At 41.1% G+C, this 26,500-nt stretch overlaps 1 protein-coding gene and 1 long non-coding RNA gene across 4 annotated transcripts; one reads left to right on the top strand and one right to left on the bottom strand.

Annotated features, from left to right (window-relative positions):
• Positions 1-6: 6 nt before the first annotated feature.
• LOC310966163 (heterochromatin protein 1-binding protein 3-like) lies at positions 7-19,848 on the bottom strand. 2 transcript variants are annotated; one of them, XM_083940005.1, is made up of 13 exons: positions 19,753-19,848; positions 19,212-19,296; positions 13,590-13,773; positions 12,786-12,848; positions 12,522-12,678; positions 12,270-12,413; positions 9,598-9,657; positions 8,720-8,859; positions 8,060-8,150; positions 7,535-7,694; positions 6,642-6,753; positions 1,892-2,029; positions 7-333 (listed from the first exon to the last, which is right to left on the bottom strand). In XM_083940005.1, exons 2-13 carry the CDS (start codon positions 19,279-19,281, stop codon positions 150-152), a joined length of 1,503 nt encoding a protein of 500 aa, XP_083796131.1. In that variant the 5' UTR covers positions 19,282-19,296; positions 19,753-19,848; the 3' UTR covers positions 7-149. The 2 variants fall into 2 exon arrangements, with proteins under 2 accessions (XP_083796131.1, XP_083796132.1); XM_083940006.1 differs by lacking the exon at positions 12,786-12,848.
• LOC310966201 lies at positions 3,031-4,145 on the top strand. 2 transcript variants are annotated; one of them, XR_014593802.1, is made up of 3 exons: positions 3,031-3,097; positions 3,490-3,586; positions 3,863-4,145. It is a non-coding gene; the product is annotated as an uncharacterized lncRNA (long non-coding RNA). The 2 variants fall into 2 exon arrangements; XR_014593801.1 differs by having other exon boundaries at positions 3,490-4,145.
• Positions 19,849-26,500: the final 6,652 nt, after the last annotated feature.

Raw genomic sequence — 26,500 nt, forward strand, 5'->3', positions numbered from 1 at the left:
GGATGACTCTCTGGACACCAGCCGCTTGGACCCTCTTTTAGCCAGCTTTTTGACAGCCGGTGTTTTGGGCTTTCTCGCGGGAGCTCCTCTCTTGACAGGTGTGGCTTTAGATGGCGGTGTGGATTCTGTCTTAGAAGCTGCTGGTTTCGTTACCCCAGACACCACTTTCTTGGCTGGAGACTTATTCGCGGGGGGGCGTCCCCTGCCTTTAGGTTTTGACTGACTAGCGCTCTGGGGTTTCTTTGCGGTGGAGGGCGCCGAGGCTTGGGTGGAGGGCGCCGAGCCTTGGGTGGAGGGCACCGAGCCTTGGGTGGAGGGCTCTTCACAGATTTTCTACAAGTAATTTGAACATGGAGCAGTCACTTAAGTAGTAGGAGTGGAATGATGTACACATCACATGTGGGTGCATGGCTAAAGGAAAACTGCATCAATTAAAAGATTAACACCTGCATGCTGACTCCAAACCACACCTTTATTTAGATTGAGCAAGGAATTGAGTTTTCAGCAGCTTACAAAAAACACAAGGGAGGTATAAACATTTTAAAATGGTTGTGGACATGAATACTCTTTCTCTAAAAAGGGACATCTTTACAGAGATTATAGTCTCTGCTACTCTTTTAGGTTTTGATAGATTTTTCATTGTGTACTACTTAAATTGTTAACTGTTCTCAGGCTGGAATCATTTTTAACCATTTGGACATGACATTCCATACATTTGTGGTTCTGAGAAAAGCAGTTAGTAAGTACTCCCAAAGCAATTTTCAGTCAAAAGGACTTGGTTATTTGTCTAGGAAGATGTTTCACCTCTCATCCAAGAGGCTTCATCAGGTCATGTACGCATCTGACCAGGCTGGGACTGGACGAGGACCAGGCTGGGACTGGTCCAACTATCTGGTGTGGAGATCCAGGTATTTAAACCTCTCACAAGGCAGATGTAAACGCCCGTCGTAGAGTGACAGTTGTGGGAAGTAGGTTTCGACTCCGTTAGTGCTCTATTTGGTCATTACGACAAGTGGAAGAACGCAAGCACCTGAGAGGCACCCTCGCAACTTGTGGCTACCCAGCTGGACCTTTGTGAAAACGGCAGCTGCTTCCAGAAAGAAAACCAAAGTGGTTAAAAAAGAAAACAAGAGAAACAACAGAGTGATCCCGTATGTGGCTGGGCTATCAGAAAAACTCAGGAGGATCTTCAACAAACACTGCATCTGCATGTGTTTCAAACCCAGTAACACACTCAGACAAAGACTCGTTCATCCCAAGGACAGAACACCACACACCCACAAAAGCAATCTGGTTTGTGCTGTTAATGCAACGAGGAACGCAAAGATCTCTACATTGGAGAAACAAAACAACCACTGCATAAACGCACGACCCAACACAGGAGAGCTCCCTCCTCAGGCCTGGACTCTGCTGTCCACTTACAACTCAAGGAGAAAGCCCACTCCTTTGATGACAACAATGTCCACATCCTGGACAGAGAGGACAGATGGTTTGAAAGAGGAGGAAAAGAAGCAATCTATGCAAAAGTACTTTCAACAACAACTGTCACTCCAGTGACAGTCATTTCAAACTGGGACATTTTCTGCAAAAGTGAAAGTAGCCAAAGTTCCAGCTTCCAGTGACATCATCGGCCTTGTGAAAGGTTAAATACCTGGATCTCCAGACCAGATAGTTGGACCAGTCCCAGCCTGGTCCTGGTCTAGTCCCAGCCTGGTCAGATGCGTACATGACCTGATGAAGCCTCTTGGATGAGAGGTGAAACGTCTTCATAGACAAATAGTCAAGTCCAGTTGCTTTTGACTGAAATTGCTTTGGTGACAACGATGACCTGGACAACTGAGAACATTCGCAAGCTCAGTTAGTAAGAACTGATCACATTTTTTACACCGACCTCTTCCGAGAGGGAGTTTCGTCCGCAGACTCTTCTTCCTGATCCTCCTCCTCGTCAGAAGTTTCAACCGTCCGCCCTCGCTTGGGTGTAGCTAGAGCGTCTTTCTTCTGAAACTTGTCTGGATACAGGATAGTAGGGCTAAAAGACATAAAATAAAAAAATAAAGCGCTGAAAAACATTGTTTGTGAATGTTGTGTCTAAAGCAAGCTGCTAAATAATCAAGCTGGCCTGAAACTGAGGAAATGTTTACACTAGACATTTACTTTGTCAAACTAAAGTGGATACTGGGGAAAGCAAATTGCATTCACAAAAGAAAAAAAAAGTTGGAGACCTTTTCTCATCCTGTGGGCCCACCACTCGCAGGAAGAACTGCTGGGTCAGGTGCGCTGCTGCACGGGCAGCAGTGAAGGTGAGGGGCCTTGACGGACCAGACACGGGCAGCAGAGGTTGGCTCTGGGGACGTGGAATGTCACCTTTCTGTCGCAGAAGGAGCCGGAGCTTGTGTGGGAGGTGGAGCGATACCAGTTAAATCTGGGGGGGGCTCACCTCCACACACAGTCTCGGTTCTGGAACCGTACTCCTGGATAGGGGTTGGACCCTATTCTTCTCTGGAGTTGCCCAGGGTGTGAGGCGCCGGGCGGGTGTGGAGATACTCACAAACCCCCGGCTGAGCGCCGCGGTGTTAGAGTTCTCCCCGGTGGATGAGAGGGTTGCCTCCTTACACCTGCGGGTGGTAGGGGGGGAAACTGACTGTTGTTTGTGCAGATGCACTGAACAGCAGTTCAGAGTATTCGGCCTTCTTTGAGACCCTGAATAGAGTCCTGGATGGGGCTCCAGTAGGGGACATAGTTCTGCTGGGAGACTTCGACGCCCACGTGGGCAATGATGGAGACACCTGGAGAGGCGTGATTAGGAGGAACGGCCTCCCTGATCCATATCCGAGCGGTCGTCTGGGCCCAGTATTTCAAAATTTGTAATCTGGATCAGAATAATCCGGATAATGAAATCCTCCTTTTCTCAGTCATGGATCACGGTGATCCTGCTGACTTTATCTGAGTATTTCAAAACACAGGCAGGGTGGATCACCTTGATCCCTACCTGGCCGGATACGGATTTCCCAATCTCAAGTCTCCGCCTCCGGGATCTGAAACATGGTGGACTACTTCATGAAAGGAGTAGCAGAGAGCCGACTTTCACGTCAAAAGTGTAAGTTAACCGTCGTCTATTGTGTAGCGGTTTTAATACCATACGAACGGCAACCAACACATCATGCAAGCCAACTATTTGAATTGTCACCTTATTAAAAGCAGGCCGTGGCGATCTCTAATTGAGACGCGGCCGTGCTAACGGGAGCTAACGCGGCTCCATTGACTTGTGTGTTAAGCAGCTAGCGGGCTATCATTAGCGGCTATCATTAGCGTCACGTCATTTGCAACACGGCAGATTTACAGTATAAGCAGGCTGCATTGTGTACAGACCTGCTCAGTGCTTAGAAAACACAACGCAACACAGTTTGAGTATTAACTACAAGGTTTGTTCAGAAGGTTCAGAATGCTACAGTAGCCTAATGCTGGTGATGATATCATGTTTTTGTGTAGGCTACATAAACACAATTTGGGATTGTGGATTAAGATACTCATACACCTTCTACCTTCAGAGTCCACTCACAGCCATGGACCACTCAGCTACAACAGGGTGAGTGCTGGAAATCCTTGAAAATGCTTTAATTGTATTGATACATTTAAGACTTTCAAGTAATTGGAGTTTGAATAAAGTGCTTGAAACTGCTTAAATTTGTAATGGCATTACTTTCATGGTATTGGTCAGTGACACAATTAGAAACATTTCTTCATCCTAATTCCTCTCCAACATTGGTGAGAGCTTGTTTTTTTTTGCATTTCACTACACTGTTTTTAAACCTTGGTTTTAGCTTTGCATGTGACCAATAAACTTATCTATCTACCACATCAGGCACGGGGGCCAGAGCCAGCGCCAGCGCCAGCGCCAGAGCGACGGCGACGGAAGAGGCATGCCGGGGATGAGGAAGCCTATGAGAGGCTCCTCAAAATGGAGACCGAAAGGGCAGTCAAACAGACTGAACTGGCCAAACGGCAAATTAAGCTGACGCTGCTTCAGCAAAAAGAGACAGAATTAACAATCAAGCTGTTAGAGAAACAGCTTGACATTTGAAATAGCATGGTCCTTAGTGGTCACATTATTTTTTGTTGGAATAAAACTTTGTTTGGACCCTGCATTCCTTTGTCTTTCTCTGTTTTGGTACATGCAAGTTACAATGTTTGGTGAACTAGAATTTGAGAAATAATTGTAATTTTATTTACAGCAGTTTTACAGTGTGGTCAAAAATGTTACTATGCTTTACATTTTTTGATATTACTTAAATTACTTGTTAGAAGTACAACACTAACACTTAAGTGTAACAAACATCTTGAGTAACAATATCTAGGAGAAGTATGCGCTGAGAGTTTGTCAATCCAAGTCAAATCCACCTCTGAGGTGGGATTCAAATGATCCTGAAATTTTGGTATCAAGTTGATCCAGATATCTGACTTAACTTTTGAAATACCCAAATCAGCCTTTTATCTGGATTCAGGGGAGGATTGGATTACCAGAGCTGAAACCCTGATCTTCAGGATCAGGATTCTCCTGATCTGTGTTGAAATACCCAGTTTTCAGATCAGATCTAGATTTAATCCAATCCGACCAGGATAATCCTGTCAGATCACGTTTGAAATACTGGGCCCTGTTGTTAGACTTCTGTGCTGGTCACGGATTATCTATAACTAACACCATGTTCGAACATAAGGATGCTCATAAGTGTACGTGGTTCCAGAGCACCCTAGGCCAAAGGTCGATGATCGATTTTGTGATCGTATCATCTGATCTGAGGCCGTATGTTTTGGACACTCGAGTGAAAAGAGGGGCAGAGCTGTCAGCTGATCACCATCTGGTGACGAGTTGGGTCAGAGGATGGCGGACGATTCTGGACAGACCAGGTAAGCCCAAACGAGTAGTGCGGGTGAACTGGGAACGTCTGAAGGAGGCCCCTGTGCGAGAGATTGTCAATTCAAGTCTTGGTTGACACGTCTTTTCAACATTGCGTGGAAGTCTGGGACAGTGCCAAGGGAGTGGCAGACCGGGGTGGTGGTTCCCCTTTTTAAAAAGGGGGACCAGAGGGTGTGTGCCAATTACAGGGGTATCACACTAATCAGCCTCCCTGGTAAAGTCTACTCCAAGGTGCTGGAAAGGAGGGTTCGTCCTATAGTCGAATCTCAGATTGAAGAGGAACAATGCGGATTGCGTCCTGGACGGGGAACAATGGACCAGGTCTTCACTCTTGCAAGGATCCTGGAGGGGGCCTGGGAGTGTGCCCATCCAGTCTACGTGGGCTTTGTGGATCTGGAGAAGGCGGGAAGTGCTGCGGGAGTATGGGGTGAGGGGGGTCACTTCTGTGGGCCATCCAATCTCTGTACACCCAAAGCGAGAGCTGTGTCCGGATCTTCGGCAGTAAGTCGGATCCGTTCCTGATGGGGGTTGGCCAGGGGTGCGCTTTGTCACCAGTCCCGTTTGTGATTTTCATGGACAGGATATTGAGGCGTAGTCGTGGTGGGGTGAAGTTGCAGTTCGGTGGGCTGAGGATCTCGTCTCTGCTTTTTGCAGATGTCCTGATGGCATCATCGGTGAGTGACCTTCAGCACTCACTGGATCGGTTCGCAGCCAAGTGTGAAACGGCTGGGATGAGGATCAGCACCTGTAAATCTGAGGCCATGGCTCTCAGCAGGAAACCGGTGGATTTCTTACTCCAGGTAGGGAATGAGTCCTTACCCCAAGTGAAGGAGTTCAAGTACCTCGGGATCTTGTTCACGAGTGAGGGGACGATGGAGCGTGAGTTTGGCCGGAGAATCGGAGCCAAGGGGGCGGTGTTGCAGTCGCTCTACCGCACCGTTGTGACGAAAAGAGAGCTGAGGAAGGCAAAGCTCTGGATCTACCGGTCAGTCCTCGTTCCTACCCTCACCTGTGGTCATGAAAGCTGGGTCAGGACCGAAAGAACGAGGTCGCAGGTGCGAGTGGCCGAAATGGGTTTTCTCAGGAGGGGGGTTGGAGTCTCCCTTAGAGAGGGTGAGAAGTTCAGCCATCCGTGAGGAACTCTGAGTAGAGCCGCTGCCACTTTGCGTTGAAAGTAGCCAGTTGAGGCGGTTCAGGATCATCTAGTAAGGATGAACCCTGGGCGCCTCCCTAGGGAGGTGTTCCTGGCATGTCCAGCTGGGAGGAGGCCTCCGGGAAGACCCAGGACCAGGTGGAGAGATTAGATCTCCACACTGGCCTGGGAACGCCTCGGGATCCCCCAGTTAGAGCTGGTTAATGAGGCCCGGGAAAGGGAAGTTTGGGGTCCCCTGCTAGAGCCGCTACCCCCGCGACCCGACCCCGGATAAGAGGTTGGAGATGAGACCTTTTCTTTAAATGATTACTTCCATATCTTATAATACACTTAGAATTTCTTCATAATTACAAGATATTTATCTCATAAGAACAGTCTGTATCTCCAGGTGTTTGTGTGCTTTAGCATGCATTGCTGACATCAACAGGGTCTTTTATTTTTAAACTGAGGGGCACCAAAGCCAAAAATCTTGAGATTTCTAAACCTTGAGACAAAGTATTACAAAAAAAAAGGTATTGTGAGTATCAAGCAATTAAATAATAAAACCCTTTCCTGTGAATGCAGTTGACGTACCTCGGGTAGAAAGGGAACGAGAGCTGGTAAGTTCCCGTGAAGCCGTGACCGGTGATCTGGTCCATCCAGCCGAGTACTTTACACTTTGTCAGGGTCCTCCTCAGATTGGCCACTAAAGAAAGAGTTTCCCTTTTTAGTGACACCATTTTCGATGCATTAACCTTATTATCATAAGCTCACAGTGTGATTGGGTTTCATGTTATAAAACAAGCCATGAAAGTGACACAAAATCTACCCTTTGAACCTCGAACGCCCACCTCCTGTAGGTTCGAAACATGGGTCTAAAAGTTTGTTAAATTCTTTGCAGAGAACAGCGGCTGTGATAAGCCTGCCTTTATGTTGTTATAATGAAATCAATAGTGACCAGTTTTCATGTTCAAAAACGTCCATGGATGCAGCCTTCACAGCACTCCTGTGACAAAATCAGCTTCTCTGAACTTCCCCTTTTCTGAATTTTTACTGTGATTGTTTTGCATATTGAATATTTAAATGTTATGGTGACACTTAAGATCTGAAAATGTTTTCAGGGGCTTTAAAGCTGTATTGAGTCAGTATCAATAACAGACAGATGTGCCTGCAAGCCAGTCAACTTCAAGTAGCGAGAGGTTCGTTCATAAGGATACAAGAAACAATGCGCACACCAAAACGCGACAGGATCGTATGTAAAGCCTAACATAAAGCTTGTGTGGAGCAGGGGTGTTCAGTCAAATTCAACTGAATATACTAAATCATAAACTTCACCAACTGAAAAGCAGCTTTCAGGAGTGGAGCTCCTCACTGGCGAACGATGCTGAAAACACACCACGCTTCAACTGGAAACCATTCAAACTATTTTTTACCAAATGTGTAAATACCTGAGGAAGAAGACATGAAAGCAAGAGCGAGATTCTCACCTAACTGATACTCCTTTACGTCCTTGTTTGCGTCCATTAAGAATCTGCGTAGAGTGGTGGTGCTGCAGGTTTTAGGTTCATTCATGGCTGTGATGGCGGCTGTGATGGCATCCTCCATGGTGCTGCCCTTGAGCAGGACCTGGTTGCCACTGCGCTTCAGCTGTGGCAGTCGGATAAAAACATTTTTCGGATGTTAGGTCATTTGTCCTTCACCGAATCGTTTTTTTTTTTTTTTTAAATGCTGCCAAACAAAACAGATCCTGCACATAAAATATATCATATATTTATAGCTTGATGCTTTAAAAGATGTACAGATAATATTGAGTGAGAGGAGAATTTGTGACTGTGGTGCTCATGGAAAACACTGCATCTTTGTCTACCATAGTGGCTTTAATTTCACCAACAGAGGGAGGACGCCTTCATGCTTCCAATAGCTCATCATCAAAATGAAACATTTTATGTGCTAGCGGAAATTTTTAATGACAGATGCGACTAATTTTGGAACTCATTAATAAACAACTTTACCTGGAAAGTCCCTCTGGCTCCTTTCCCAGTAATTTGCTCCAGTTGTCCTTTCTCTACTGCCTTCACCAGGGCTGTCTTTAGGACGTCTGGCCTGAGGACGACCCAGGCAGTAAATCATTAATATACTCAATAAGCAAAGCTATTAACACAACTATACACAGACTTTTTATGGCAAGTTACCGAACCACTCAAACCATCTTTGTGGCTTTGTCATCTTTGAAGTTGAATTTCTGAAAACTCATCTATTATAGCCTATGAATATTCTCATGTGTCCAGGTCATCATTTCAGTCAAAAGCAACTGGACTTGGTTATTTGTCTAGGAATTTGTCTTTGTTCCAGGACAAATAAGTCCAGTTGTTTTAGACTGAAACTGCTCTGGGGACATCTATTATAGCAGTTTTTAATCTTTTAGAATTTTGTTGTTCTGTTTTTTAAATATTAAGCTGGAGTTTTATTGAGCATCAATGTTTTGGTCTGTTGTCCTTAAGAACTTCAATTAAGTGGTTTACTGTTAAATCAGTTCAAGTTTAGATTAGAGATGTATTTATCATCTATTATAAAAAAGATTTAACTTTTACAGGTTGAAGCTTCCCACATCAACAATAGGTCAATTTTTTTTTTTTTTTTAACAAGCCCCGGTAGTCTGAAATGCTCTGTACCTGTTCTCAATGTTGAAGTTTGGGAAGTGCTGCTCCAGGTATTTCTTGATCAGGTTGTATGAGGCCTCTTTGGGCTCACAGAGCCGAGTGATGATGAGAGGGAGGGCGTCTCCCAGAGCCTCTGCTTTCTGAGCAGCTTTCTAAAACACCATACGTTTACAGACATGACAATTACAACCCAACACAGCCCAGTCTCATAGGGGAAAATGGATAAAGTAAACTGTTGAAACTATATCATTAACACAGGGATTAGATGTGAGATATTGTGCGGTCGGGGTGGTGTGGTGGTCAGCACTGTCGCCTCACAGTGAGAGGGTTCCTGGTTTGAATCCCGGCTGGGGCCCTTCTGTGTGGAGTTTGCATGTTTCCTCCCACAGTCCAAAGACGTGCAGGTGTTCGGTTCATTGATGACTCTAAATCACCCGTAGGTGTGAATGGTTGTCTGTCTCTGTTTGTCTCTATGTGTCCTGTGATAGACTGGCGTCCTGTCCAGGGTGGACCCCGCCTCACGCCCGATGTCAGCTGGGATCGGCTCCAGCCCCCCGCAACCCCGACAGGGACAAGAGGTTGAAGATGGATGGATATTGTTCTGCAATTCTCCTACTGAAGGTATTCTGCTGCTGAGAACAACCTCTGAAGATCCACTTAGTCATCAAAAAATAAACACTGCAATGACTTAACTCAACTCATGACTTAAAGAAATAGTTCCACATTTTTGCCAAAAGTTACATCAATAACACTCCTACATCTCTTAGCGTAACACAGAGCCTGGACACAGGGCTTTGTCTAATTGTAACAGATCACACACAAATCCACAAAGTTGCTGTTTTGTGCCAAGAAATAGTCCCGACACATAACTTCACTTTTGACCACTATACCTTTGACACGTAGGACGTCTTCCCAATGGCGAAGGTTCCTGAAAGGCCTTTACCCTTCAGCTGTGGGAGAGACGTATAAAAACCAGAGTTAGCAGACCTGACACGCACAACATGCTCCCCCTACAAGCGTCAATCTGATTCAATTTGAGAGAAAATGCACATTCCACACAGAAGGGCCCCAGCCGGGATATATATATATATATATATATATATATATATTAGGGATGTCCGATAATATCGGTGGGCCGATATTATCGGCCGATATCGAGTTAAAAATGTAATATCGGGAATTATCGGTATCGGGTTTTTACAACCGATGTTAGTTCTGTAGGCTTCAGCATTTCCGAGTGTACGTGAATGCAACATGGGACGTTTACAGGCACGTGCTTGATGACGTATAACAACAACAACACGCTTCACTCGTAGGTTGCTAACCGTGGCTAACAAGCTTCAGCTGTCCCGGTGCATGAGATGTCCGTGGTTTGGAAGTATTTCCAAGTGTCATCTACTAACAGTAAATGTGCGCTTTGCAATGACTGCACGGCGTCGGTTATGAGAGGAGGAAACAAGGCGTCTTCCTTTAATACATCACATTTGATCACCCACCTCAAGAAGATTCATGGGGAGTTAAACGCTACATCTGTGCAGCAAAGTGATGAAAAGAAGCAACAGCCGACACCGAGAAACAAACTTTTTCTATCGTTCATTCATTAGATCCAATACAGGTCAGCATGTTGAGCTTAACTGCTAATTTATTGATTGTATTATTTGCCAAGTTACGGCTCAGTCGTTACTCAGTCTGGAAAAAGAGAACTATGTTTGTTTACTACTCTGGACTGAAGCTATGCATCTTACTGGTTTTGATAATGTCTGTAGTGTGTTTGAGGCAAAATATTCTCTCTAAAAACACAAACAAATAAATGGCACTTTTTTCAATAACTTATTTTGTACAGACTGTGTTTACATTTGAAAAGCCGTGTTGCATTTATGTATGCATCCAGTGGGGCATCACAATAGAATTAGGCATAATGTGTTAATTCCATAATAGGTGATGTGTGATGAATTTTGGTGTAAAAAGGCTGCATATATCGGTATCGGGTGATATCGGTATCGGAAATTAAGGGTTGGACAATATCGGAATATCGGATATCGGCAGAAAAGCCAATATCGAGCATCCCTAATATATATATATACACGTATATATATATACACACACACGTGTATATATATATATATACACATATATATACGCGTGTATATACATATATATACATATATATGTATATACGTATATATATGTATACGTGTGTATATATATACACACACATGTATATATATATATACACACACACATGTATATATATATATATGTATGTATATATATATACATACATATATATGTGTGTATATATACGTGTATATATATACACACACATATATATATATATACATATATATGTATATATACACATGTATATGTATATATATACGTATATATATATACACACACACATGTATATGTATATATACACACACACACACACACATGTATATATATGTATATATGTATATATGTATATATATGTATATATATATATATACATATATATACACACACACACACACACACACATTAATAATAATGGATATTGTAAAACAATGCAGAGACATAGGAGTACATACAGTATATTGTCTTTATGTTATCAATGTAAATATAAGTCATGGCCTCAAAGTGCAACAAGCTTGTCAAAAAACAATCCTTGTTGAATGAACAAACCTGTGAACCAGAGGTTTACACTCAATTCTTGGACTAAAGGACAAGTTTGAGGTTCTTCTCCTTTACTTGAGTGTTTTATTGACATGCTACTTTATACTTCTGCTCCTCTACAAATCAGAGGAAATTTTTGACTTTTCACTGCACTACATTTATCTGATTACTTCAGTTACTAGTTACTTTACCAGGCTGACAAGCACATATGAAACATAAGTTTATTCATCAGAAACGGGACTGACACAAATGAACGTGACATAAATGCAGAGTAGCATGATTTTGATCAACTTCTCCTCTTTACACTCAGATATGGCTGCAGAGTAAACTCTTCACAGTGACAGACACTAAAACTTTTCTGTGCGTTCTCTGGTGAACTGACGGTTTTCTGTGTAACCTTTCTTTTTTTCAGAGTAGAAAGAGACATTGATGTGGTGATTTAACCAGACTGAAACTTTGAGAACAACAACAGAGCGGAGCGGATTCAGAAACCCACGAAGAAGAGCGTAGCGAGAGCGTTGTGGCCGCGCGCCTACAGGGAGCAAGTCTCCCAGCGCGCAGGTGTTTGACGTGCTGAGATCAGAGAGGACAGCGGTCAACATCAGCCACCACGGCCATGAACTACTGTTTCACACAGGCTTCTACTCAAAAGGGCCAGGAAATATTCTATCGTTCATTCGTAGTTCCCTGATAATCTATGGTATACCTCCATGTCCCATCCTCAAAAATATTTTCTCATCGGATCTACACGATTCACGTACGTCACCTATTACGGTTTCAAAACAGCGAATTTCACCAAAACGTGAGTGATTTTTATGCCTGTGTAGCTTTCTTTACCCACATTTATTGTATCCTTGCAAGGGAGTATAAATATTAAATATGTCCCCCAATTATCATTGGTTACCTGTTTGATGGTGCCCTTCTCCAAATGTTTCTTCATTGCTTTCTTGATGAGAAACTTCTTCCTGTCGAGCTCCATCCCGGGGTATTTTTTCAGAATAAATTTCATGACTGACTGATATGAGACCCCAGACTTATCATTACAAGACTATAAAAAGAGTGGACAAGAAATCACAGATTTTTTTTTTTTAAACAAAAAAAGGGAAAATACAAGCATAACTGGATGTGTTGGTGGAAATACGGAGCATGTACACACCAGAATAGCTTCGATGAGGATATTATCCACTTTGTTTGTAGTGCCTGCAAAGTTGCTAACAGGAAGTTTTTTGCTGCCAGTGACGCTAGCCCACGCAGGTATCGTCCTTTTCACCTTCTTGGCTTTGGATTTCTCGTACTTGGAGCCATCCTTCAACCTGCCGCCAAAGAATAGAAGCAAGACAAGTTCTGTGAAGCGGTTCATATCTTTGGATGCAATATTTCACAGTGATCTTTACCACCCTCATCTTTATCACATCCTCACCTTAGAAGAAGAACATAGCAGTGTGTTGCACACTGTCCAGCCGCGCAGTCCTTGCATTTGTCACTTTGTCCATTTGTCACCGACAGAAAAGACAAAATGAAATTTGAGAACATCTGTCTTAATGATCACTATGGTAGTTTGAGCCTACAAGATTTTCTACGCTAGTGTACTATATGCAGAAAAGTGTCATGGTCTAGGAGAAGAAATTATCAGTTATTAATGTGAAAAGCCAGGTTCAATTTCACTATTACTTCATCACCTACAGCTAAATGTGAGGTTTTCACCCACTTGTTTCTTTGTAATGTCCAAGTACATATTTTGGAAAATTATCAAAACAAAAGGTCATTACTTTTTCATGAAGAAGGCATGATGAAAGCTTTCGAAATGTCCAACAATTTGATTTCCTACAGCTGAACTGTGGGTCTTCCAAAAAAAATTATTATATTTTGAGGTTTGATTTTTGAGTGGGCAAAACAAAAATATATTCATTAGCATTATTAGTTTGTAGCTTGCAGTAGATAAAGCTGCCCCTTTGTGGAGTTTCCCTATATGGACTGAGCAGCTAAAAAGTTCCATGACGCTCAGGTCACTGCGGACAAAGGGGTTGAAACATCCGTTTCATAGCCATCTACTGAATGTGGCTGTGACAGGTCACATCATTTGGAAATGCATCACTGTCACAATGAGAGGAGCAGGCAGCTTTTTTCCCAGCAGAAGTAAAGATAATATAAACAGATAAAAGTGCTATCAAAGTGAAACATCGCAGCGTTCAGAGTTGCCCACTAGCTCTCCGGTTAAACTCACTCTTTCTTCCTGGTCCCTTCTCCTCCCTTCTCTTCCTCTGCTGCTTCGGCCTTATCTTCATTCTCCGTGGGCTCCGTCTCTGCCGTGGCGTTGCCTTCCTCAACCTCGGATACAGCGGATGCAGCGGCTGAAGAGGCGGCCTGCTCGTAAGCGGCAGGTGACTCCTCCAAGGATGCTTCAGTCTCTGTGAGGAGGAAATTATAGAAAGTTAAGAGCAAAAACAAATGTGCAATAAGATCAAAGCTCAAGTGCTTTTGAAACCTACTTGGCCAAATGTCATGTTCACTTGCCTTAATAAAACCAAAAGCCTGTTAAACAATAATGAGTAAACATTTAATTATACCTTTTAGCAAGTGATGCCTCTTACATGTAAACACTCCTTACCAGTCACATCCTGACCACATCAAACCATCATGTACTGCACACTTTGCACTGGAAAACACCATCTTCTGCTTTATGCTGCACCCATGGAAGTTCCACTTTCCAGTCATCAACAAATTTACACATTCACCCTTGGTCCTGCTGTTGTATCGTGCAACCATAACAGGCCTCTTTTTGCCAGGCACTTGGTCTTTTTTTCGGGGGGCTCAGCTAAATGTTAGCTTCAGCACTCAACAAACATGTCCAGGGTATAGCAAAGATATGTCTTTTTTTTTAAACTTTGTTTCTTGTAACGGAATAATCACAATCGTGTTTGCAGTTTATAGTGTGATCAGGCTGACATTTATGTGATTAAGGCATCTATTTTAATTGTATATATAGAAATATATATATATATTTATGTGGGACACATTAGAGACACCCAGTCCCTTTGATCTGCAGAAATACCTTTTTATTTGAGGGAAATAACTTTTTGGCACCACAACGAAAATGTCAGACACTGTTGCCTTTTCTTTCTCATCATATTTGTTTGGACAATCTTTAACCAGTCGGGACGTAAAGATACATAAGGAAATTTAATTAAAAAAACAAACTAAGGTGGCACACTTCTCAGTGCAAATATAACTATTTTGTGTGAATTAGCCAAAAACAGAATATGAAACACTTATATAATAGCCTTTATATTAACAATCCCTCAAAAATCCTATTGACCGCTCGGGCAACCAGAAATCAATCTCAACTTGAGTGTTATTTTTAATTGCCTCGGACAAGCAGGCAACAGTTAGTGTCATTGCCTAAAAGCTTTATTATAGTAACTGAACAAAAAGTTATTTCCACAGTTGTACAACTCTTGACAACTGCTACCATCTATAACAACAGATTTAGTTTTTAGTAGTTAACCGACTTTTCCACTGTAGAAATATTGTCTTTCCTAGTTTTCCATTTTGTTTGTCTCAGTAGCTCACATGGTAAAGCGTATGAGCCACGTATGCTGCGTCCTTACTGTAGCACGCAGGGTTTGATTTCAGCCTGGGCCCTTTGCTGTATGTTATTCCGTCTCTCTCTCCACCTGCCTTCACTGTATCCCTAATCCAATAAAGCTTAAAAAGCATATTTTAGATCCAATATAGTTAGTTTCTACCCAAGAGTATATTTTGTAAATATACATTATTACACATATACATTCCCATATACATCTGGATGGTGGGGGAGGCACTGTGAAGATCACTTTCTTTGATTTCTCCAGTGCTTTCAACCCCCAATCAGCCTCAGTTGTTGCCACCTCCATTTTCTTTGCTGCTGTGTGTTGGGGCAGCAGCATCAGAGCAGTGACACCAACAGACTTGATGAAATTATCAAGAAGGTCGCCTCTGTACTTGGTCTCAGGCTGGAGTCTTTTGAGTCTGTGGTGGAGAGGAAAACGTTGAACAAACTGTGATCCATCATAGACGATGATCAGCACCCTCTCCATCCCACAGCGGTCAGATTGCGATCACAGTTTGTTCAACGTTCTCCTCTCCACCACAGACTCAAACGACTCCAGCCTGAGACCAAGCACAGAGGGAAAGATACAGGAAATCTTTCCTGCCACATGCAATCACACTGTACAATAACAGTTAAACTGCTCAGAACAATACAATCAGAAGCACCATATGTTTATGTTCTCAATCTTTCCACTGCACCTTAGATTATTATCCTTAGATTATTATACGTTTACACTTGCACTACAATTCGTCCACTTATTTATATATTTTAGGTATCTTTTATATTGTATTTTTTTATTACTGTTTTGATGAGTCTGTGTGTAATGTTGCTGTTACACTGCTGTTTCCCCGCATGGGATCAATGAAGTATTTCTATTCTATTATATATTAAACACTTTTAAAAGCGTTTTGTTGTCACACTATTTGCCAGCTGCTGCCTCCTGACTTTTTGTTTCTGTTTCTATTTTGGTTTTATTTATTGTTTTGATAAGTGTACGGGAGAAGCCATACAACATTTCATTGTACTAAGTATGATGGCAATAAAGAGAAGTCTGATTCTGATTTTAAAAAGCAAAAATATGTAAATAATTTCAGAAATACACGTTGAGTAATAACGTTAGGACCTACAAATAAAGGTTTGTGACCCATTTTGGGTCAGGACACTGATGAAGAGGCAGCAGGAAACAGGGAACATGCAACAGAAGTCTCTGATCAATTCACGTGATCGTAACGCCCATCCAGCATGTGATTTTTCTTGTTTTGTCTTATTGTGGTGCACCATTTGGCCTTGTAACTGCTGAGTGACCACATCTGCTATGTTTACACCTCGCGTCCACACTACTCCGGCGTTTCCGAGCCCCTAAAATGGAGAACAGTAAAATGGTTTGGGAACGCTGCTGAGCCTGCTTTAGTTTGAAATCGCGGGGTTGTGTTTATGTCTGGACAGGCCTAAATGGAGACCTTTGGATACCATGATGTCTGTTTTCCACCGCCACATACTCATGCACTACTTTCTGTCACAGCTCCACCTTGTAGTCGATACAAGCAAATAAAACACAGGTCTTACTTTTCCTGCCATTCCTGTTCTTCCCCTGCAGTATCTTCAACTCATAAATCAATTCTTAACCACGGAGTAACTTCCTGTTTAGATAGGCATGTGCATTCCCATTGTACATGATGTGTTTTCAGGCGTGTTTATATCGACAGAGATTCATTTTGATACGGAGCTACACACTTGTGTGGACGCAGATAGTTTGTTTCAAAACCCTGTTTTAGAATGAAATCACAATAGTGTGGATGGAGCCCAAATATCAATGTTTTGATGACAGGTGGGATGTTTGGTTTCAAAACTTAAATATATTTGTATTCTGAACGCATTTGACTATTGTGGGTGACACGAGCAACACACTGTCTGTTCTTGTTTCTCCAACAAATCAACTGTATATATTTTTTCTCCTCAAATGTAGGGCTTCAGCTATCAAATCTTTTTTTAATCGGGTAATCGGATATAAAAAATAATTTTTGCAGAAAAATTTATAATTTGCGTTATTTTGCAAAAATATATATTATGTCTGGGGTAGGCCTATTTGGTGTGGTAATCTAACAGTGTGTGTGTGTGTGTGTTTTGTTTGTGTTTGAGTGTGCACGTTAGGGGGAGAGACAAGGAGTGTGAGTTGAAGGCACTCGCAATTCAATTCAAAGTGGTGCATAAAATTCTACCTGACGCCCGTGTTTACAAAAAACAGGTTTCAAAGATAGATAGGGAATATAGAAAATGAATTAACGATAGATATTATCAGGAAGAGCGAGTCATTCTCTTCCTGATAATATCTATCGTTAATGAATTTTCTAAAGCAACGTTTAAAACGCCACTGACACATTTACTCAAACAAAACTATAAAGACTGATCAGGGAGGTGACGTTATTTTTAACATAGTCATGAGAAACTAAACACAGGCATTCATGAGGACAGCTACGCATTCTCTTCCTGTTTGTCCTTAACTACGGCAACCGCACTCCTTAAACCGGCGCTCTGTGAAGTATCATTAACAACAGGCTGCTTTTGGCTCAGACGCTGAATCATCGATGTCGTGCTGTTGTAGCATAACAGTTCTAGTTCATAGTGGACACACTGGACCTTTTTGGCTTCTTTTTTTTTATGTGTGAAATGATCCTCCACCTTCTCTGGATGTAGTGGTGTGCCTCCGCAAAAAACGGTCCGTGTGGAACAATGATCCCTGCGCCGAACAAGCCGCAGAACGCACAAGATAGGAATTAAACTAATCAATGCAAGCCCTGGTGCATTTTTGTAATGGAGTTACTCGATTAATTGTTTCAGCCCTACTCAAATGTGTTATCTAATTTAAGTCTGCATGTTAGCACGGTTTGATTCTGACATTTTATTTCTCAGGTCTAGAGATACAGGGCGGCACGGTGTGGTGGTGGTTAGCACTGTCGTCTCTCAGCGAGAGGGTTCCTGGTTCGAATCCCGGCTGGGGCCCTTCTGTGCGGAGTTTGCATGTTGTCCCCGTGTCTGCGTGGGTTTTCTCCGGGTTCTTCGGTTTCCTCCCACAGTCCAAAGACGTGCAGGTGTTCGGTTCATTGATGACTCTAAATCACCCGTAGGTGTGAATGGTTGTCTGTCTCTGTTCGTCTCTATGTGTCCTGTGATAGACTGGCGTCCTGTCCAGGGTGGACCCCGCCTCACGCCCAATGTCAGCTGGGATCGGCCCCAGCCCCAGCCCCACTTTGATAGCACTGACTCAGACCATGTTAGTGACCTGTGGACCCCCCCAGGGGTCAATGTTCTTGATTGTTCATAATTTACATTGATGATTTATGTTTGGTTTCAAAAACAATGCACTTTATATTATTTGCAGATGATACAAACATACTTTGTTGTGATAGAGATTTAAAGGCATTATTTGAAGCTGTAGAAAATGAATTGAAAATATTGAAGCATTGGTTCGACTCAAATAAATTAACTCTGAACTTAAAGAAAACTAAATTTATAATCTTTGCAAATCGTCCAATCAATGTGGAAACAAATTTAATTATAAATGATACAGAGATTGAACAAGTAAATGAAATTAAGTTTTTAGGAATAATATTGCAAAATAAGCTAAGTTGGGAAAATCACATAAATTATATAAAGGCAAAAGTTTGCACACATTAGCAGTCATTATTAAGGTTAAAGAATATTTCAATGATCAAACACTATATGTATTGTATTGTTCCTTGGTGCTCCCCTACATGACCTATGGTCCTGAGGTGTGGGGAAAAACATACCAAACTAACACCAAACCATCAGTTTGATCCAAAAAAGGGCAATGCCACTTATAAATAAAGCTGGATATAGGGAACACACAAATGCAAAAATGCATTGTATTTATGTTGTTGGAGTGAATGTTTATACATTTATTTTTTTGTGTTTGTCATGAAATGTCTTTGTCTGAAATGTCTGGAAATAAACTGAACTGAACTTCATAATTGTTTTGTCCTAATTTCTTGTGTGTAACTTTATATTTAATGTATTATTTTATGTTTATCATCCTGTATTTTCTGCATCCGCTATGCACAAAAACCAAATTCAAACCAAACCAAATCCCTAGTATGTAATCTGATTACATACTAGGTAATAGTTACTTCGGATTTTGATATTCAGGGATAACACACAGGCACACTGGGCTGTAATTATCCAAGTGATGACGGTGCGTTCATGGTATTTAGTTCCGGTGATGGACGACCCCAGCCTCACCTTTATCTGCAGCTGCTGCGGAGGGGGCCTTCTCTGGGGTTGGAGTAGCAGCTGCTCGGCGTATCGGCATCACACGAGATTTGACCTGTTTTGAGGAGAATAAACACGAACAGACTAGAAAAAGCACGTTTAGCACACAACACTTGGAGGGTTGCAATTCTGTGTGCGTGCGTGGTTGAACATGGTGACACTCCTGCCAAACCCACTTCATTCATTGAGGCCCATAATTACCCTCAAACTGAAGAAAATGTGCGCTTGTGTGTTTCACAAAAAATGCAACCATCTTTTGCCCAAGAAATTTATATAATTTTTGCACACGAGACAGACAAATGAGTAGCCAGAAATTTTCGGTCAATTTCGCCATTTTGTCCCTTTGGTTTATACACACACATACACAGTAATGGCGTCGCACCAGGCAGATAAAATTAATTTCAACTGCACGGAGTAAAAAAAAACCACCGAGCTACGTGTTTTTTCAAGCATCGCATCCGTGCAACTACACATTAAGCTAATAATGTATCATAACGCGAGTCAAACTTACCTTCTACTTTTGGAGAAAAAGTGAAATACTTTGGAGCAAAATTTCTGCACGATCCTTTTCTTTATTTAGATTTCGCTGTTTATGATCCCGCCCCATTTAGGATCGTTGGTGACGTCGCTGCGTCACACAAGAGCACGTCGAAGGATTCACAACTGTCATGGCCGCCGACATCAATCGTTAAAATCTTTTTTTTTAAACATTCAAGATAGCGAATAGTCTTTCAATGCCATTTCTAAAAGCCTCAAAACATGATACTAAGGTTTTATGTCTATATTCTGAGTTAACTTGATGACCATACTTGGTCAATGGGTCTGAACACATCGTTAATGTAACCAAGATAAATCAGGTACTTGTAGTTGTTGATCCTAAAAAACTACAGCGACACAGAGGTTGACAGAGGTTGTCTGAGGCAAAGACCCATGGGAGCTGTAGTCGTCTAAGGCTAACAACGTTGAAATTAAGAGGAATGCAACGTTTCATATTCAGTACAGTATTAGATACACATTAGGCGTAAAATGTAGACAGAAAACACCAGAAACGGGTTTCTTGAAAGAGTGGTAAAATAAACCATTGATGAAAATACACAGAAAACTATCATTAATAAAATGCTTTGTAATCTTAAGCAAACCCCTGTGTATGGTTTGAATTCAGAATATGTAACTAACTAATTATCATTATCCCCAAAGCAGTTTCATTCAAAAGCAACTGGACTTGGTTATTTTTTGTATTGTATTGTATTATTCATTTATTTCAGACTTGTAATCCAAAGATGAGAAAAAAAAAACAAAAAAAAACAACACATTGAGAAGAGAAAAAAGAAGAATTAACAATTTACACATACAGTCTGAAAAGGGGATGGAAGGAAGCAACGCTTATAAATTTCCAACCCCTCACCCAGCACCACCCAACCCAAAATAACATATTATAACAATACAATATATTGTAGTGACAAAAAGATATACATGACAAACAAAACAGACATATAGACAGACAAACCGACAGACAGGCCCAAACTTTTCCTGCTTCTACACCCCCTCTTCCCTCCAGAACATATAGGCAACAGAGCAAATGCCAGACAGGCAATTAGCAGATAGACAGGCATTCAGACAGACAGGTGTTTAGACAAACAGACAGACCCTCAGACTGAGAGACAGGCAGGCATCTATACAGACAGGTAGGCAGAGCGATAGACAGACGCCTAGACGGACAATGGGTGTGTCCGTGTGTGCGCCCGCCGCGTGTATGTGCGTGAATGCGCACCCGTGTGTGTGTGTGTGTGTGTGTGTGTGTGTGTGTGTGTGTGTGTGCGTGCCTGCGTGGCTGTGGAGCCCCAGCTTGAGGAGTGCGCAAAAAAAAAAACAACTCAGCAACTCCTTCTGGTACTCACACATCATATTTCTTTTGAATATTATTTTAAACTGAATGAGATTTCCACAACTTTTCGCTTCCTCTGCCAGTTTGTTCCACACAATGACTCCCCTCACCGAGACACACATAGATTTAAGGGCTGTCCTTACATGTGGTTGGTACAACTGATTACATCCTCTCAAATTATATGTGTGATGAGCATCTCTATCTCTAAATAGGTTTTGAATGTTACCCGGCAGCATATTTTTTGATGCCCTGTACATAATTTGCGCAGTTTTATAATTCACCAAGTCAGCTAATTTTAAGTTAAATGACTTAAGGAAAAGTGGATGGGTGTGGTCATTGTATTTGACTTTGTGAATAATTCGAATGGCTCGTTTTTGAAGAGTGACGAGCGGTAGCAAGTTTGTCTTGTAGCAATTTCCCCACACTTCCAAACAATAATTTAAATATGACATTATGAAGGAGTGATAAAGAATAAATAAAGCATTTTGATTGAGTAACAGGCTACATCGTTTCATCACACCAACACATTTTGCCACTTTTGAACGCAGGTGACTTATGTGAGGTTTCCAAGAGAGCTTTTCATCAATTACAACACCCAAGAACACATTCTGTTGCACTCTATCAATAATAGTGCCGTTAATAGTTACTTGTACTGGCATATCTTTTTTCCGATATCCAAAAAGCATAAGTTTTGTCTTTTTTAAATTCAATGATAATTTATTTATATTAAACCAATTGTTTAACTTATGAAGTTCTTGAGTGATGTTAGTCAAAAGTGTCTTGAAATTCTCACCGGAGCAAACAATATTTGTATCGTCAGCAAAAAGTATAAATTTCATAATTGTGGATATGCTACAAATATCATTGATGTACATTAAAAACAGAGTTGGTCCTAAAATGGAACCTTGAGGCACCCCGCACAATACAGTTCTATAAGTAGATTTTTGTTGATCAACCTGTACAAATTGCTGTCTGTCTTGCAAATAGCTCTGTAACCAGTTTTGTGGTGTCCCTCTAATGCCATATTTTCCCAGTTTATTCAGCAAAATACTGTGGTCAATTGTATCGAAAGCTTTTTGCAAATCGATGAAGATTCCAATTATAAATTTCTTTTTTTCAATGCAATTTGTTATTTCTTCCACTAGTTCAATCAGGGCAAGCGATGTTGAGCGACCCTGTCTAAAGCCATATTGACTGTTGGAAAGCAAGTTATTTTTTTCAATGAAATTTTGTAGTCTAGAATTAAATAATTTTTCCAATATTTTTGAAAACTGAGGCAAAAGGGAGACTGGACGGTAGTTTGTAAAACAGTGCTTATCTCCTGATTTGAATAAAGGGATGACTTTTGCTGTTTTCATTTTGGAGGGAAATTGTCCACACGGAAATGACAAGTTGCAAATGTGTGTAAATGGTCTGACAATGACTTCTGCTACGTTCCTAATTGTTTTCATGTCTATGCCATTGATGTCCTGTGATGTTTTGTTATTGCATTTCCTTATTGTCTCCAAGACCTCCTTCTCATCTGTCGGGGTGAGAAACAGTGACTTGGAATTTGTTTCTATTAGGTTACCCATTGGTTCATTATCAGTTGGAATTTTTCCTGCAAGTTCAGGTCCAATATTCACAAAAAAACTATTAAATCGCTCCACAATTTCCTCCTTATCACTGATAACTTTGCCATCTTCCACAAAGTACTCTGGATAACAAGGACTATTAGAGCTGCCTCCAATTATACCATTCAGTGTCTTCCACATATCTCGGATATTGTTTCTTTTACTATTAAGTAATTTAGTGTAATAATCTTTTTTACTTTCTCTTAAGATGCTTGTTAATTTATTTTTATATTTTTTATATTTAATTTCAGCCTCAATAGTCCTGTACTTAAGAAATTGTTTATGTAAGTAATTTTTCTTTTTGCATGCGTTTAACAGTCCTTTTGTTATCCATGGAGTATTTAGGTGCTTTTTCTTTCTGGATTTTCTGATTGGACAATGTTTATCATAAAGAGTAATAAATATTTCCAAGAAGGAGTTGTAAGCTCTATTTACATCTGGCTCATCATAAATAGATTCCCAATTGTAAGACGCTAAGTCAACCTTTAGATCTCGTAAAGATTGCTCGGTTTTGATCCGACAGTAACTAACATCATTTTCTTTTATCAGTTTACAGTTCACGTCATACACCATAAAGACAGGAAGGTGATCACTGATATCGTTTAACAACAAACCACTCACAATTTTATTATCCAAAATATTGGTAAATATATTATCAATTAATGTAGCACTATGTGCCGTTATTCTGGATGGTTTTGTGATTAATGGATACAGATTCATGCTAAACACTGTATCAGTGAACTCCTCCGTACCCTTATGTTTTTGTGCATTTATTAGGTCAATATTATAGTCTCCGCATAATATAATGTCATGTTTGGTGTTAATCGAAAATAACCTTTCCATCCAGTCTTTAAATATCTTTATATTGGAACCCGGCGCTCTGTAAATACAGCTTACCAGAATATTCCTCCTTTTTTGTAATACAATTTCTACGGTTATACACTCAAAAACCTCTTCCACTGCAAGTGACATGTTATCAATCATTTTGCAGTCCATATTTCTATCAATATATAAAGCCACACCCCCTCCTTTCTTATTCTGTCTGTTCACACTAAACATTTCATATCCATTCATTTTAAAGTCTGTACCTTTATCCTCGTGTATCCATGTCTCTGAGATTGCTATCATATTAAAAGGTGATTTAAATTGAGACAAATAATCCTTCATGCTTTCAAAATTACAATATAGACTTCTGCTGTTAAAGTGAACTAGAGACAGATTGTCCTGCATTGTAACCTTCTCATTAAATGTTGTATCGGTATAGTATGCACAATTATTATTGACAATATTACTGATTATGATTATTTGTCTAGGAAGACGTTTCAATTCAATTCAATTTTATTTACAGTGCCAAATCATAACAAAGGTGATCTCAGGACACTTTACAGAGTAGGTAAAGACCACACTCTGTGACTTATTTATGATTTACAGAGACCCAACAATTCCCCCGTAGAGTACGGTGGCAACGAAAACCTTCACTATAACAGACAGGAACGTCAGACAGACCCAGCTCTGTGGAGGACGGACATCTGTCTGCACCGGAGAGAGGAAGAGAAGGAGAGAGAGAGAGAGAAAAGACGGACAGATGGACAGAGAGAGACAAAGACAGACACAAAGACAGAGAGAGACAAAGACAGACACACTTTCAGAGATACAAGCAACCACAAAGTAACAGTGACTATAGTGATCGCTAAAGCAATGTGAATATGACTTACAAGTTATGGCATTTAATACAGCAGTACAGCAAGAAACAGGCACAGCCAGAGTGACAGAACATGGCAATGATAATAATTATGGTGGCAAACGGGGGGGGGGGGGGGGGGGGGGGGCTGAGTTAGTGACATGCATCGATGAGACATGAATGATACAGACAGAGAGGAGAGAAGCTCAGAGGATCAGGAAAAGTATTATCCCCCAGCAGACTAGGCCTATAGCAGCAGAATTAAGCAGAATAAAATCTTATCGTAAGTCCTAGCTGTAAGCTTTATCAAAAAGGAAAGTTTTAAGTCTACTCTTAAATATGGGGACAGTGTCTGCCTCCAGAATAACACTTGGGAATTTGTTCCACAGGAGAGGAGCTTGGTAGCTGAAGGCTTTGCCTCCACTTCTATTTTTGGAGACTCTAGGAACGGCGAGTAGTCCTGCATTCTCAGAGCGCAGCAATCTAGTCGGGTATTACGTTACTATGAGCTCTTTAAGATACGATGGAGCCTGACCAATAAGAGCTTTGTAGGTAAGGAGAAGGATTTTAAAATCTATTTTAGATTTTACAGGTAGCCAGTGCAGAGAAGCTAATACAGGAGAAATATGTTCTCTTTGATTTGTTTTAGTTAGTACACGAGCTGCAGCATTTTGGACCAACTGGAGACTCTGAACAGACTTATTGGAGCAGCCTGAGAATAAGGAGTTGCAGTAGTCCAGCCTAGAAGTAACAAATGCATGGACAAGTTTCTCTGCATCTTTCTGAGACACAATGTTCCTAATTTTCCCGATATTAGGCAGGTGAAAATATGCAGTCCTTGTTGTTAGTTTTATGTGAGAATCGAAGGACATATCCTGGTCAAAAATAACACACAGATTCCTTACTGTGGTGCTGGGGGACAACACAACATCATCCAGAGTAACAATATCTTTAGCTATTGAGTTTCGGAGGCCTTTGGGGCCAAGTACAATAACTTCAGTTTTGTCTGAGTTTAACATCAGGAAATTGCAGGTCATCCAGCTTTTTATTTCCTTAATGCACATTTGAAGTTTATCTGATCTAACTGATGGGTTTCTTCTGGTTTGATCGACAAATATAATTGTGTATCATCAGCATAACAATGAAAATTTATGGAGTGCTTCCTTATAATATTTCCTAAGGGAAGCATATATAGGGTGAATAGAATCGGTCCAAGGACAGAACCCTGTGGGACTCCGTGACTAACTTTAGTGTGCATGGAGGATTTGTCATTAACATGTACAAACTGAGATCTATCTGATAAATAAGACTTAAACCAGCTCAGTGCGGTTCCTTCAATGCCAATCAGATGCTCTAGTCTCTGTAGCAGGATGTGATGGTCAATAGTGTCGAAGGCCGCACTAAGATCTAGTAAAACAAGCACAGAGGCAAGTCCTTTGTCTGAAGCTATTAGAGGGTCATTAGTCATTTTCACCAGTGCTGTCTCAGTGCTATGATTTGCTCTAAATTGGAAGTCCTCAAGTAACTCATTATTATGTAAAAAGTCGCACAGCTGATTGGCAACTAATTTCTCGAGGATCCTAGAGAGAAAAGGAAGGTTAGATATACAGTAGGTCTATAGTTGGCTAGTACCTCAGGATCAAGACTGGGCTTTTTAAGAAGAGGTTTAATTACAGCTACTTTAAAAGACTGTGGTACATAACCTGCTGATAAAGACATGTTAATCATATCTAATACAGGAGTGCCAACTAAAGGTAGCACTTCTTTAAGTAACCTAGTTGGAATAGAGTCTAGGAGACAAGTAGAGGGCTTTGATGCTGAAATAGTAGAGGTTAATTTGTTAAGGTCAACTGTAGAAAAGCAGTCCAAGAACATATCAGGTCGTACAGTTGTTTCAAAGGTTCCTGGGTTTGAAGAAAAATAGGTGCCGAGCGAGTTGATTTTGTCTCTAATAGTTATAATTTCTTCATCAAAGAAGGTCATGAAGTCGTTACTACTGAGGGTTATAGGAATACATGGCTCAATAGAGCTGTGGCTCTCTGTCAGCCTGGCTAGATAGATAGATAGATACATAGATAGA

Source organism: Echiichthys vipera (genome assembly GCF_963691815.1).
Source record: "Echiichthys vipera genome assembly, chromosome: Y".
NCBI classification, from domain to species: domain Eukaryota; kingdom Metazoa; phylum Chordata; class Actinopteri; order Perciformes; family Trachinidae; genus Echiichthys; species Echiichthys vipera.

Excerpts from the sequence above, each read along its gene's own strand:
- LOC310966163 (XM_083940005.1), bottom strand. The coding sequence starts at position 19,281 with ATGCCGATACGCCGAGCAGCTGCTACTCCAACCCCAGAGAAGGCCCCC. Across the intron at positions 13,774-19,211 it reads CGCAGCAGCTGCAGATAAAG|AGACTGAAGCATCCTTGGAG; the intron begins GTGAGGCTGGGG and ends TCCTCCTCACAG. Across the intron at positions 6,754-7,534 it reads CGTAAAGGAGTATCAGTTAG|TGGCCAATCTGAGGAGGACC; the intron begins GTGAGAATCTCG and ends CTCTTTCTTTAG.